At 44.8% G+C, this 14,870-nt stretch overlaps 1 protein-coding gene across 2 annotated transcripts; it reads left to right on the forward strand.

Annotated features, from left to right (window-relative positions):
- The first annotated feature begins 284 nt into the window (after positions 1 to 284).
- Positions 285 to 9,984, forward strand: LOC123449724 (probable inorganic phosphate transporter 1-12). 2 transcript variants are annotated; one of them, XM_045127044.1, is made up of 3 exons: positions 285 to 299; positions 2,850 to 2,903; positions 8,395 to 9,984. In XM_045127044.1, exon 3 carries the CDS (start codon positions 8,461 to 8,463, stop codon positions 9,982 to 9,984), a length of 1,524 nt encoding a protein of 507 aa, XP_044982979.1. In that variant the 5' UTR covers positions 285 to 299; positions 2,850 to 2,903; positions 8,395 to 8,460. The 2 variants fall into 2 exon arrangements, with proteins under 2 accessions (XP_044982979.1, XP_044982978.1); XM_045127043.1 differs by lacking the exons at positions 285 to 299; positions 2,850 to 2,903 and having other exon boundaries at positions 8,365 to 9,984.
- Positions 9,985 to 14,870: the final 4,886 nt, after the last annotated feature.

Raw genomic sequence — 14,870 nt, forward strand, 5'->3', positions numbered from 1 at the left:
ACCTCATAGCGACGAGACAACTATCACATGTAAATCCACCCGATCAACACAAATATTCAAATTATGTCATTTTAGAGGAAAACAAGTTAAGAATATAATATTCATGAGCTAACCAAGGTTTTTATGCCATTTTGTAGCTAAATGGGCTAATTATCTCATAGTTGGGGAAAATAAGGTAAGGAGAATAAGATAGAGGAGAAGAAAGAGGAGGAGGAGGAGAAGAAGAAGAAGAAGAAATCAAGAAGAAGGAGAAGGAGGAGGAGGAGAATAAGGAGGAGAAGAAGGAGAAGGAGGAGAAGGTATTCTTCTTCTCTTCTTCTTCTCTTCTTCTTTTCTTCTTCTCTTTCTTATTTTTGTCTTCTCCTCCTCTTCTTCTTCTTCTTCTTCTTCTTCTTCTCCTCCTCTTCTCCTCTTCTCCTCCTCCTCCTCTTCTTCTTCTTCCTATTCTTTCTATTAAGCTAACTAACTAACTAACCTAACTAACCAAGCTAACTAAACCTATCGCTAAACCTAGATAGCACTAAACAATAAAAAAATAACAAAAATAGAATCTACCACTAAGTAACTAAAAAAGAATCTAGCTAACTAACCAAGCTAACTAACTTATCCTTCTTATTTTTTTCTTATTCTCTTCTTCTCTTCTTCTTCTCTTCTTCTTTACTTCTTCTCCTTCTTATTTTTTTTCTCTTCTTCCTCTTCTTCTTCTTCTTCTTCTTCTTCTTCTTCTTTTTCTTGTCCTCCTCCTACTCCTCTTCTTCTTCTCCTCTTCTCGTCCTCCTCCTCCTCCTCTTCTCCTCTTCTCCTCCTCCACCTAACTAACCAAGCTAACTAACTGGCCTAACTAATTTAACAAGCTACCACTAATTAACAAAACAAAATCTACCACTAAACTACCTACTAAATCTACCAACTAACTAAATCTACCACTAAAACTACTAACAAGAACAACTACTAAAACTACTAACAAGAAAAACTACTAAAACTACTAACAAGAACAACTACTAAAACTACTAACAAGAACAACAACTACAACAACAATAAAAATTCATGCCGGTAGTTATAATCTAATTCCAAAAAATAATGCGGGTGCGGGGGGTGGCTGTGGGGGCTCACCGGGAGGGGTGGCTGTGGCGGGGCCGGGGGTGTTGGGGGTGGCGGCAAGGCGCCGGGGGCGCCGGGGGCGCCAGGGGCGGCGGCGCGACTGTGGTGGGGCAGCGCCAGCGGGGGTGAGGTGGCGCAGCAGCGCGACGGTGGTGGTGGCGCGACGGTGGCGACGGGGGGGTGGGACAGGGGCGGCGGTGGGGGCGACAGGGGCAACGACGGGGGTGACGGGGGCGATGGCGCGACGGTGGCGAAGGCGGTGGGCGTCGGGGATTGGGAGAGAGAGAGAGGGGCGCACGGGGTGAGCCGTTACACAATGTGGGTGAGAGAGAGAGAGAGAGGGGCGGGGTGGGGAAGGAGCCGTTAACGGAGTTAGCTCTTTGTCGTGTGCCGGCGGACGGCAAAGAGTCTAAATTCTTTGCCGTCTGCCTCCGGACTCTTTGTCGTCCGCTAGCAGACGGCATAGAAGGGACTCCAGTTTGACCTAACCACCCCGCGGTCAGGTGGGCCCATCTACATGTTTGTCGTCTGCTGTGAGACTCTTTGCCGTCTGCTAGCTGACGGCAAAGATGTGACTGATGGCAAAAACACTCTATTCCATCAGCCAGTGCTTTGTCGTCTGCTTTGTGGAAGCTGACGGCAAAGACACTCTTTGCCATCAGCTAGCAGACGGCAAAGATTAGGCAGATGGCAAAAAATTGTGTTTCCAGTAGTGATACAGACTAGATTTCTCTTTTGTAGGTTAAAAAATGTCTTATGTGGTATACAAACCAACGCTTGATTGCGTACACTCTGGTGCTCGAGTTAAAGATGAAAAGCTATAATGTACTCTGGTGTTCCAGTTAAAGATGAAAAGCTATAATGTATTCTGATGCTTCAGTTGATGAAAAGCTATAATGTATTGAAAAAAATATGCAAAGTGGAAGTTGATACTAAAGCAAATTGCTCTTTTTTTATCTCCAAACAAATTTCAGTCATAATATGTGCCATTCAAGTAGAAATATAAATTATGACGTGTAAGATTTTTTTTCTTCCGTTGCAACGCACGGGCTTTTTGTTAGTAATAATTGTGAGAATTGATAGGGTTGAAACGTATGCTTTACCAGTAGGGACGTATGCGTGTTATATAGGGCATAAAGCCAACCGAATACAAAGATTACATGAGATAGAAGTGGTTAGGATTGATCTTTATATATACAAGATCTATCTACAAGATCAATCCTAATATTCTATCTCTAAGTTAAACACACGCACCCCTAAGATAATTACAATGTCTAACTTTCCCCCTCAATCACAACTTATCCAAGTTGAGATTGTGACGAAATTCCTCTAACTGCTGAGTTGTTAAAGGTTTAGTAAAACCATCTGCCACTTGATCACTAGTAGGAATGAAATGAATGTTGAGTAGCTTCTGAGCAAGACGTTCACGCACAAAGTGATAATCATTTTCAATGTGCCTTGTGAGAGCATGAAAAATGGGATTGGCAGACACATATGTAGCACCCAAGTTATCACACCAAAAGGAAGCTGATGGAGGATGAGGAATACCCAGTTCAGTCAAGAGATTCTGGACCCAAATGATCTCAGCAGTGGCATTAGCAAGAGCTTTATATTCTGCCTCAGTACTGGAACGGGAGACAGTAGGTTGTTTGCGAGCAGTCCAAGATACCAAGTTACTTCTAACAAAAACAACAAATCCACCAGTAGATTTCCTGTCATCAGGGCAGCCTGCCCAATCAGCATCAGAGAAAGCGCTTACCAACATAGAATCATACTTGCGAATACCAAGCCCATGTGTTAAGGTGCCTTGCAAGTACCGAAGAATACGTTTGACAGTAGTACAGTGTACAGAAGTAGGTGCATGCAAAAATTGACAAACTTTGTTTACTGGGAAAGAGATATCAGGACGAGTTAGTGTCAAGTATTGCAAAGCACCAATCATACTGCGATACTGAGTAGAATCCTCAGGCCCAAGTGGATGTCCATCAAACAATGATAATTTCTCAGAAGTGGACAGAGGTGTGCTAACTGGTTTGCATCCTGGCATAGCCACACGTTGAAGCAATTCAAGAAGGTACTTGCCTTGAGATAAGATAATGTCACTACCAGCAGGGGTTACCTCAATACCAAGGAAATAGTGGAGAGGACCAAGATCTTTAAGAGCAAAGTCCATGCGAAGATCAGTAAGAAGAGCTTCAACTACTTGAGGAGATGAGCTAGTAACAATAATGTCATCAACATATATGAGCATAAAGATAGTTACACCAGCCCGAGAGTAGAGAAATAGTGAGGTATCACATTTTGAGGGAACAAAGCCAAGAGAGTGCAATTTAACAGATAAGCGAGAGTACCATGCTCGAGGTGCCTATTTGAGACCATAGAGTGCTTTGTCAAGTTTACAAACTAGTGTAGGTAATGGAGGATCCACATACCCAGGTGGTTGTTTCATGAAAACAAACTCTTCCAGAACACCATGTAAAAAACGTGTTCTTAATGTCCAACTGTCGCATGCACCAGTTTATAGAGACGGCTATAGAAAGAATTAGCCTGATAGTTGCAGCTTTAACAACTGGAGTGAAGGTATCCTCATAGTCAAGACCATAGCGTTGTTTAAAACTTTTGGCTACCAGGCGTGCTTTAAACCGATCAATACTACCATCAGATTTGCATTTGACCTTATAAACCCATTTGCAGTCAATGATATTGATACCTTTTGTGAGCAGCACAAGATGCCACGTACGATTATCCATGAGAGCACGGTATTCTTCATCCATGGCAGCTTTCCAGGTTGGATGGGCAAGGGCCTCCTGGAGATTCTGTGGTTCACCTGTGGCACAAAAAGCACCCCAACGAATATATCCATCCTTATATTTTTTGGGTTTGAGAATACCACTGCGTGATCGTGTATGAGTACGAGACGGAAGGGGCGGTGGCGGTGGAAGAAGCATATGCTGGTGAAGATGTCGTGCAACAGGGGTGTCGGAGGAGACCGACGGAGAGGCAGGGGGCTCGATGTCGGCATGAGCAGCTTGTAGCGAATCAGAGGTCAGCAGGTGGCTAGTTGTAGATGGTGTCGGTGACGAGGTGGCCACCTGCGGCTCCAAGTCTCGAGGCGATGAGGTAACCACCTGCGGGTCGCTCTCCCGAGGGTGGCGCAGGATATGGTCGGAGTCAGGCGCAGCGGGGCGCACCGTATCGGGAGAGGCGACGCGGGTGCTGTCGGGTAGCGGCTCTAGGCCCGAGTCGAAGCCAGGTTGCCACGCAAGTGGGGCGACAACCGGCCCCTGGGTAGGTGGGATCCGCAACCGCGGTTGGTGCAGCGACGCGGGCGCACCTGACGCAGAGGATCCCGAGGCGCAGCTCGCAGGAGAATCTGCCCATGATCCCGAGGGGGATCTGGCAGGCAAATCTGCCCCGGTGTTTGCGCCGCCCAGATTTTCTGTGGCTGCGGATGCTGCATCAGGTTGTATCTGCATAAAATCATGACTATCTGCTGCAGGAATTTCATCAGTGTTAGGCAAATTTTCAGTAGCAATTGACACAATATCGGTACACACTTGTTCCGGAGGAGTTGGAGGTGGTGGATTAAGGAGAAAAGAGGGGAGAAGAACAAGTTCCGCGCGAAGTTGTGCACCTGCATTGGGGTTTAAAGCGGCAAATGGAAAAATATGATCGTCAAATATAACATCACGCGAGACATATACACGACCCGTGGAGACATCAAGGCACTTATAGCCTTTGTGGAGAGAGCTATAGCCAATGAAAACACATTGCTTGGAACGATATTCTAGCTTGTGTTTGTTGAACGGGCGGAGGTTGGGCCAAACTGCACATCCAAAAATGCGAAGTGAAGAGTACTCTGGGGTGGTATGGAAAAGGCGTTCGAGAGGTGTTTGGTTGTTGATGACGCGAGTAGGCACTCTGTTGATAAGATGAACAACGGTGAGAAAAGCCTCATCCCAAAATTTAAGAGGCATGGAGGCATGAGCTAATAAAGAGAGACCAACTTCTACGATATGACGGTGTTTGCGCTCAATGGAACCGTTTTGCTGGTGGGCGTGAGGACATGAGACATGATGTGTAATACCGATGCTTTCAAAAAACTGATTTAACTTTTGGTACTCGCCACCCCAGTCTGTTTGCATGGCAATGATCTTGCGATCAAACAAGCGTTCAACAAGTGCTTGAAATATATGAAATTTTTAAAACACATCAGATTTATGTTTGATGAGGTAAATCCAACTGAACTTGCTAAAATCATCTATGAAGCTGACATAGTACTTTTGTCTACCAACAGAGAGATGGCCAGCGCCCCATACATTGGAAAAAATAAGCTCTAAAGGAGCTGTTGACACACTAGTGGAATGAGGATATGGTAATTGATGGCTTTTGCCCATCTGACACGCATCACAGACAAGGTGATGATCTGTTTTATTGGACACTGGAAGATTGGTGGCGAAGAATCTGTTGCACAACCTGGAGGGATGGATGACCGAGGCGCCGATGCCACCTAGAGGTAGATGGTTTTACAGCACCAAGGATTTGCCGTCCAGAAGCAGCTGGTTTGCCATCAACAGGGTACATGCCATCTCTACTTGGACCGTGAAGGATGGTTCTCCCCGTTTCCTGATCGTTCACAGAAAAGAACTCCGGTAAACAATGAGGTAAGCATCATTATCTTTAGTAAGTTGATGGCCAGAAAGAAGACTCTTAGAAGCGGTAGGAACATGCAAGATATTGTTCAATTGAAGAGATTCATGGGGAGTAGGAAGTAGTGCATGACCGATATGTGCAATTTGCATACCTTGCCCACTGGCATTGTGGATCTGCTCCGGTCCCGTGTACCTATCGTGGACCTGGAGTTTCTCTAGTTCACCCGTCACATGATCAATAGCACCGGTGTCGAGATACCAGTTGGTATCGACACCGTATGAGGCAGCCGCGACATTGGCAGCTTTGGGAGGATTGCCTTGACGTTTGGGATTGTTGTTGAAGGATTTGTCAAAGCGTTTCTTGCAAGACCATGCGCCATGTTCACCAGCCTTGCACATCTGACAGATGAGCGTACCCTGAGGAGGCGGATTTCCCCGTGGTGGTGATGAAGTGACGGTGCCATAGTTGTTGGTGTAGGAGGCACCGCCGCCAAGGGAAAAACGAGCCATGTTGCCGCGACCACTCCCCTTGGAGGCAAGGTTGAGGGAGTGGGCAGCGCTGGTAATCTGTGCCTCGATTCGAGTCTCGGCAGAGAGGAGCAGAGAGAAGATCTCACCAAGCCCGATTGGGTTGTCAGCCGCCGCACGGGTCGAGATTGCCGAAACAAACTAGTTGTAATCGGAGTCAAGACCGTGCAGGATGTGGGAGACGACTTCCTCTTCATCAATGGGCGTGCCAGCCGCTGCAAGTTCATCTACAAAACCCTTCATCTTGGTGTAGTAAGAGGCGGCAGAGAGATCACCTTTCTTCATAGTGGAGAGTTGCCCACGCAACTGAATTTTGCGCGCCCGAGATTGGGAGGCAAAAAGCAACAGAATCATCTGCCACACGCCGGAGGAAGTAGCGACGTCGTGGACTTGGAGGAAGACATCCCGCGAGAGAGATGCCAGCAGGAAGGTGAGGACCTGCTGGTCCTGGCTATACCAAGTGGTGTAGGCAGGATTGGGGGTGGTGATGGATTCCTTCTTCCCGGAGACATCTGTCTCCACGGCGAGAGTTGCAGGGGGCGCCGGAGAGGAACCATTGAGGTACCCCATGAGGCCGTCAGCCCTGATGTGAGGAAGAAAATGTGCCTTCCACACCAAAAAATTGTCTCTCGATAACTTTTCGGTGATGTTATGACCTAGTGCGGCTAGGGAGAAGGAGGAAGACATGGCGACGGCTGAGGAAGAAGATGCGTTGGACATAGGAACAGAAAAGGCTCTATACCATGTGAGAATTGATAGGGTAGAAACGTATGCTTTACCAGCACGGACGTATGCGTGTTATATAGGGCATAAAGCCAACCGAATACAAAGATTACATGAGATAGAAGTGGTTAGGATTGATCTTTATCTATACAAGATCTATCTACAAGATCAATCCTAATATTCTATCTCTAAATTAAACACACGCACCCCTAAGATAATTACAATGTCTAACAATAATCTTATCTTACCTACTAATAAAGCAAATATTGCTTCCGTCGTACGTCATTTAAATTGTTCTTAAAGTTGGCTAAAATTACCCACCAATGCCACTCATAGAAAACGTTTCAAACAGGAAAATCTCCGGACTGGGCCGGCCCATGTAGGCGTCTCCTATATTACGCTCTGGGAATTAGAAAAAGATGCAGCACCCAAATGCGCCCATGTGAGTGCCTGTTTTTTTTAGTTTAGTTTTAATTTTTTTTCTTTTCAGTTCCATTTTGTTTTTCTACTTTAAATAATTTAGAACTTCAAATAACTTTTCTTAATTTTAAGAAACTAGGAATTTCGAACTAAAATATTCAAAAAAAACATAATTTTTTTGAGAATTCAAAAAGTACTCAGGAGTTTTGAAAAATGTTTGCATATACAAAAAATGTTTAAATTTTGGGAAATTGTCCATAAAATAAAAAAAAGTCAATGATTTTAAACAAAAGTCTGTGTAAAAATCTTAAAAACAGTTCGTGCCTCTGTTTTTAGTCTCGTTTTTTATTTTCATTTTTTGTCCCATTTTCTAATTTAAATAATTTAGAACTTTGAAAAACTTTTGCAATTTATAAAACTTAGAATTTGAAATAAAATTTTGAAGAAAACATAAAATGTTTGTGAGTTTAAAAAATGCTCGGGATTTTTGTAAAAATATTCGCATATTCAGAAAAATGTTCATAATTTTGAGAACAATGTTGCTAAAAATAATAAAATTCTATGATTTTGAAAAACAAGTTTGTGTATTATTTTTTGAGCGCAATTAAAAAATGTTTGCTAATTCAAAAAATGTTCATGCATTTCAAGAAAGGTCTTAAAATTTAAAAGACATAATATGATCAGCACGATTGGAGATTATAATTGTTTTTCTTCCGTTGCAACGCACACCCTTTTGCTAGTAAAACGAATTACCAAATCGTGATCTGTCCGGTTTTCCGTAGCTGTATCCGAGCAAGTCTTCCAACTCCATGCCGACTCGGTTTTGTCACCAAATCTATATAAACATTCCGCTCTATCGCCGGGGCACAGCAGGTTGGCAGCGACAGATCAAAGCAGCAACACGAGCTTTGGCACGAGACATCCAACACCCAGCGGCGCGATGGCGAGCCGGCAGCAGCAGCAGCTGCAGGTGCTGAGCGCGCTGGACGGCGCCAAGACGCAGTTGTACCACTTCAGGGCGGTCGTCGTCGCCGGCATGGGCTTCTTCACCGACGCCTACGACCTCTTCTGCATCTCGCTCGTCACCAAGCTCCTCGGCCGCATCTACTACGCCGACCCCTCCAGCCCCAACCCTGGATCGCTGCCGCCCAACGTGGCCGCGGCCGTCAACGGCGTCGCGCTCTGCGGCACCCTCGCCGGCCAGCTCTTCTTCGGCTGGCTCGGCGACAGGCTCGGCCGGAAGAGCGTCTACGGCATGACGCTCATCCTCATGGTCGTCTGCTCCGTCGCCTCCGGGCTCTCGTTCGGGCACACCCCGGCCAGCGTCATGGCCACGCTCTGTTTCTTCCGCTTCTGGCTCGGCTTCGGCATCGGCGGCGACTACCCTCTGTCCGCCACCATCATGTCCGAGTACGCCAACAAGAAGACGCGCGGAGCCTTCATCGCGGCCGTCTTCGCAATGCAGGGCTTCGGCATCCTCGCCGGCGGCGTCGTCACGCTAGTCCTCTCCACGGTTTTCCGTAGCGCGTTCCCGGCGCCGGCGTACCAGACCGACGCCGCAGCGTCCACCGTGCCGCAGGCCGACTATGTGTGGCGCATCATCCTCATGCTCGGCGCGCTGCCTGCGGCGCTCACGTACTACTGGCGAACGAAGATGCCGGAGACGGCGCGGTACACGGCGCTGGTCGCAAAGAACGCGAAGAAGGCCTCGCTGGACATGTCCAAGGTGCTCCAGTCGGAGGTCGAGGCGGAGCCGGAGAAGCTGGACGAGATCATGGCCAGAGGCGAGGACTACGGCCTCTTGACGTCGCGGTTCGCCAAGCGCCACGGCCTCCACCTGCTCGGCACGGCGACGGCGTGGTTCCTGGTCGACGTCGCGTACTACAGCCAGAACCTGTTCCAGAAGGACATCTTCGGCAGCATTGGCTGGATCCCCAAGGCGCGCACAATGGACGCGCTCGAGGAGGTGTTCCGCATCTCCCGCGCGCAGACGCTCATCGCGCTCTGCGGCACCGTGCCGGGCTACTGGTTCACCGTGTTCCTCATCGACGTCATCGGAAGGTTCTGGATCCAGCTCGTGGGGTTCGCCATGATGGCTGTTTTCATGCTCGGCCTCGCGGTGCCGTACCACCACTGGACGACGCCGGGCAACCACGTCGGCTTCGTCGTCATGTATGGGCTCACCTTCTTCTTCGCCAACTTCGGGCCGAACGCGACGACGTTCATCGTGCCGGCCGAGATCTTCCCGGCGCGGCTCCGGTCGACCTGCCACGGCATCTCCGCTGCGGCGGGGAAGGCCGGTGCCATCATCGGGGCGTTCGGGTTCCTCTACGCGGCACAGTCGCCGGACCCGGCGCACGTGGACGCCGGGTACAAGCCTGGGATCGGCGTGCAGAAGGCGTTGTATGTGCTCGCTGCGTGCAACCTCCTGGGGTTCTTGGTCACGTTCCTCGTGCCGGAGTCGAAAGGGAAGTCGCTCGAGGAGATGTCCGGCGAGGCCGACGCCGAGGAAGGCAACGGCGCCAATAACGTTCGCCCGTCGGGAGAGCAGCTGGTTTGAATCGCGAGAAAGCAACACGCGCATACGTGCATGTTTGCGCATGCGACGAGTTTTTGTGTCGTGACTACTGTAGAACTTTGGGTAGGTGTGTATTACACTACACTTAATCTTAGCCATAGCCAAAAGGTCGACACTAACGTGTAATTTTTTTAAAGAGTGCGTAGAACTCATCTAGATGAGATATATTTTGGTCTCATTCACATTTTTTTAAAGAGTGCCTAGAACTCATCTAGATGGGATATAGTTTGATCTCATTCACATTTTTTTGTCCCTTCTTCACTAATATGGTATGTCATTATTTTTTTCCCTTGTGATGCCTTTTCTTCTTGTTGTTTTTTGAAAATTCAAACCCCTTTATTAAGTGGTAATCAAAATAGCATCATTTACAAGCATAAGGACAATGGCACTAGGTGCCTTATCAAACCAGGTACCGGGTGGATAAAACATAGCAATCCTCTCCAGTTCATGTGCTACAGAATTTCCTTCTCTATGACAGTGTTCATAGTGGACTTGTGATAGATTGCAAGCCATATGATAACAATCATCGAAAATAGTGAAAGTACCACCATCTTGCATTGTAGTGATTACATTAGAATTATCAGAAATGATGATTAACCTGGAGCGTCCGAATAACTAGGCAAGATTTAGACCGAAGCGAAGAACAGTAGCTTCAGCCATAAGAGCATCCACACACTCCCCTGCATTATTGCTCCTTGCGGCCAACAACTTTCCTAAACTGTCACGTAATACAACACCCACAATAGCTCGGAGTAAATCACTATCATAAGCAGCATCCACGTTAAGTTCTACAAAGCCAGCACTAGGGCGAGTCCATAGGATCCTTCTCACATTTTCCTTAGGCTTATAGGCTGCTGAAAAGTTAAGTTCTACAAAGCCAGCACTAGGGCGAGTCCATAGGATCCTTCTCACATTTTCCTTAGGCTTATAGGCTGCTGAAAAGTTATCTGTCACAGCTCAAATAGCAGAGATTATTTGAGTAGGTTGTTGCGGTTGCTCGTCGTGCACCAACATGTTCTTTCCCATCATACACTAGTAGAAAACATGACATCAGTCCCGATTTCACAAGGCCTTTAGTCTCGGTTCTGCCATCGGGACTAAACAATCGGGACAAAAGGTCAAAAAATTTAGTCCCGGTTGTGTTGAGAACCAAGACTAACGCTGCTCCACGTGACCGCTATGGGGCGCGAGAGTAGGAGGACCTTTAGTCCCGGTTGATAACACCAACCAGGACTAAAAGGCAACCACGCGTCAGCAGCTACCAGACGCTGTTTTTTTAAGTAGCGGTTTAGGGGTTTCATATTGTGTTTCACCCTTTTATTTTTGTGTTTAGTCTTCAATTATTTTACATGTAGGGTTTCATTTTCATTTTATATTCTTCATTCAACTCTACATTGTGTTGATCATGTTGAATTAGAGAAAAATATGATGTTGCGAGATTAGCAACATCATATTTTCCTCTAATTCAACATGATCACTTGCATCCATCCACTTTAATCAAATATTATGTCATATAGCTCATCATCATCTTACTCGTCTAACAACTCATCATCATCTTAATCACACCAAGTTAAAATCTCATAAAACATAAAAATATCATAATAAACATCATCCTAATCGATCATGCCAAGTTAATATATATAAACCAGAAGAAGTTCTCTCTCATAGGACCTATTTCTCTCTTCTAGGTAAAATATCATAAAAGAGAATAACACCTATGTCTCCGTGATGAAGCAGAGAGATCCAACTGTCTCCAACTTGTGGCTTGTGATCTTTCTTTATTTCCCTCCATGCTTCAATTTGGAGTCGTCCTTGTGATTTGCGCTCAGTCGAGTATGGAAAATCGAACTGAACCCTCATAGGGCTTTTAATTGTCATATGACCTTTGCCATGCATCAACGGAGACACAACATCATTTGGCAGTTTCTGTTGAAGAACATAATAGTAGCCTAGTTAGCAACGTAATCAACACCATTTACGCAATAGTAGTGTACTTAATTAACAACTCCTACCAAGATATTTGTGCGAATGTCATCAGCCCTCAACCTATGCACTAGTGACATATATGAAGTATAATTTATGACAGGTCCCATATTATACGGGAAGTTGTCCCTACGAAATAGGACACTAATAACAAAGGTGATAAGAACATTCTTCTCCTTCCAAGTTAGATGTGATCCATAAGTGTAGTGTAGCGTGTCAACTATGTTCCGTGTTTCACTTGAAGAAAGGAAATAAGCTGTAAATTATAAATTAACAAATTAAGTATGGATGAACACCAACTATTTATAAATATAAAATGCAAATTACTTAAAAAATATGGTTGACAAACTCACATGGAGGTAAAACTGGAAGCATATCGAAATCCACCCAAATGTCGATATTACCTTCAATATGATCTTCAGGACGAAGATCGAAGGTTATTTCCATATCCTCTTGAATCAATATGCCTTGGCTAGAGCTTTCCAATTTGAGCATCCTAATTTTGTGTTATTAACTGCATTCATTAATTTGACCAGAAATGTGAGACCATGTTTAGTCCTCAGGTTAGCTCTCCTCGTCTCCATACTCTCGTGGTCTTTGAAACCGAGCCTCTCCAAGACATACCTTCTTGCATGGAACGGGATGAACTAGTAAAGTTGTATAAAAGAGAAATTACACATTGAAGCAAAGAAACAGAAGTCATGCTTAATTACGAAAAAACACTTGTCATCATTGCGTACCGTACAAACAATGAAGGTCTCGTCTAGCTTGATGGTGAAGAATCTGCCGTCTCGCACGTGACGCGTGTCGCACACACCCCAATCGTCGCCGCAAAATTCAAACTCCCAATCGTCGTCACACATTTTCTGTGTTCATGATTCAAAAATTCGGCATCATTATTATTAAAATAAGACATATTGAGCGTCTGAAAATTGCCGTAATGGAAATGAATCAACATTCCGGCAAAACATAGGCACTAGGAGGTGTTTCCTGCAATAACATACATACACACACTTCCATGTAATATTTGAAGAAATTCTTTTCAGTTAACATAAAATTTAAGCAACTTATATTACTTCAATCTGCAAGATAACTACATATAAATAATATATCTCAAAGATGGTGTTTATGTATGGAATAAATAGTTTTTTGCACACACGCCATCACTTTTTTTCCATACAAAACACCGATGGAATTTTATTACGATTGATTGTTGTTACTTCTCCTAAGTCCTAATTTTATTTTTTTAGGCTCGAGACCATGTATTGTGTGAAATATATGCAGGTAGGTGTACATGTAGGAATAGTTTAGCAACAGGATTTCGATACTCACTACCATGTTATAAAACTCTGAAGTGAATTCAAATAGTCCAAGGAGCTGCCCCATTCCTTTTGTACGATAACAAAAGTGAGTAATTTCTACTCATTATTCAAATAGTCCATTGAGGGATTAATGAAGGAAAACGGACCGATAAGAATCAATTACTTAGTTCAAATATCAAATTTGGTTGTATTTTCATATGCTTTTCTTTCCAAATATCAAAAGTGAGTAATTTCTACTCATATATTTAACGCACAAGCAAATTTGGTTGTATTTTCTTATGCTTTTATTCCCAAATATATTCCTAATGTGATTGCCTAGCAATACTTAGTTCAAATATCAGATTATATATTCTCTTTTTATGAATATACAGGTTGATTTCTACGATATGATACCACAAGATGAAGAACAACGAACATTTAGCAAACTTTAATCTGCTATTTGGGATGGAATTAAGAGGGAGGAAGGAGGGAGGAGGGTGTGGAGGGGAGTACCTGGTCGTATCTGGAGCGGCGGTGTCGGGGCAGGGCAGAGGCGCGTGGAGCGGCGGCGTTGAGGCAAAGGGGGGGGAGGGCAGGGCGCGCGTCGGGGTAGAGGGGCAGAGCATGGAGAGGGCGTCGACGGCAAGGTCCGGCAGCCTAGCAGCGTCGAGGTGGTCGTCGACGCCGTCGGGGAGGATCTAAGAAACTGGATTGAGGTGAGGTGGAGATCGAGGGCTTATATACATAGGCTTTTAGTCCTGGTTGGTGGCTCCAACCGAGACTAAATATACCCTTTAGTCCCGGTTCGAGCCGCCAACTAGGAGTAAAGGTCTAGGTTTCCCGCTCTTTGGGTTGGTGAAATTCACCCTTGGTCCCGGGGTTGGTGTCTCCAACGGGAACTAAAGGGTCTATTCCTGGCATGGTCGACGTGTGGTGGACATTTAGTCCCACCTCGCCAAGCAAAGGCCGCTCCCAGCGGTTTATAAGCCCCGATGCGGCTACAGCCGCGAGCTTCTGTGTACAACAGACAGTAAATGTCTATTTTCTATTCTGCACTGTTGGGCCTACTTGCCGCAGGCCTGCATCCTGGCCCATTGGTAAATGGATTTCTAGTCGTATGTAGGCCGTGTGGCCTAGTAGCCAAGAATTTTTTGTATGTTATTTTTTTGCTATTAAAGTTTTTAACAAAAATACTTTATGAATTTTTTTTGTATTAAAGTTTTTAACAAAAAATACTTTAATAATTATAGTTGCATAAATTTTGTATAATTTTAAGTTAATATTATTTTGATCATAACTAAGGGATAAAAAAGTTTTTTGATTGATTCTTTTTGCTATTGAAGAATATTATAATTTGTTTTAGTTGATCATAATAAAATATTTTATTGATTCTTTTTAGTTGATTGTTTTTGATATTACAGTTTTATAAAAGCTTTCTAGTTGATTATTTTAATGAGTTTTTTTATCTAAATGACCTTGAAATTAAAAAACACTACGAATGAAGAGTATTATAAAATACTTTTTGTTAACATAATAATGTTATATTTTCTTGTATGTTAAGTAACTAGTTTAACCTAATACTTT

This window comes from Hordeum vulgare, chromosome 4H (assembly GCF_904849725.1).
Source record: "Hordeum vulgare subsp. vulgare chromosome 4H, MorexV3_pseudomolecules_assembly, whole genome shotgun sequence".
NCBI lineage: Eukaryota > Viridiplantae > Streptophyta > Magnoliopsida > Poales > Poaceae > Hordeum > Hordeum vulgare.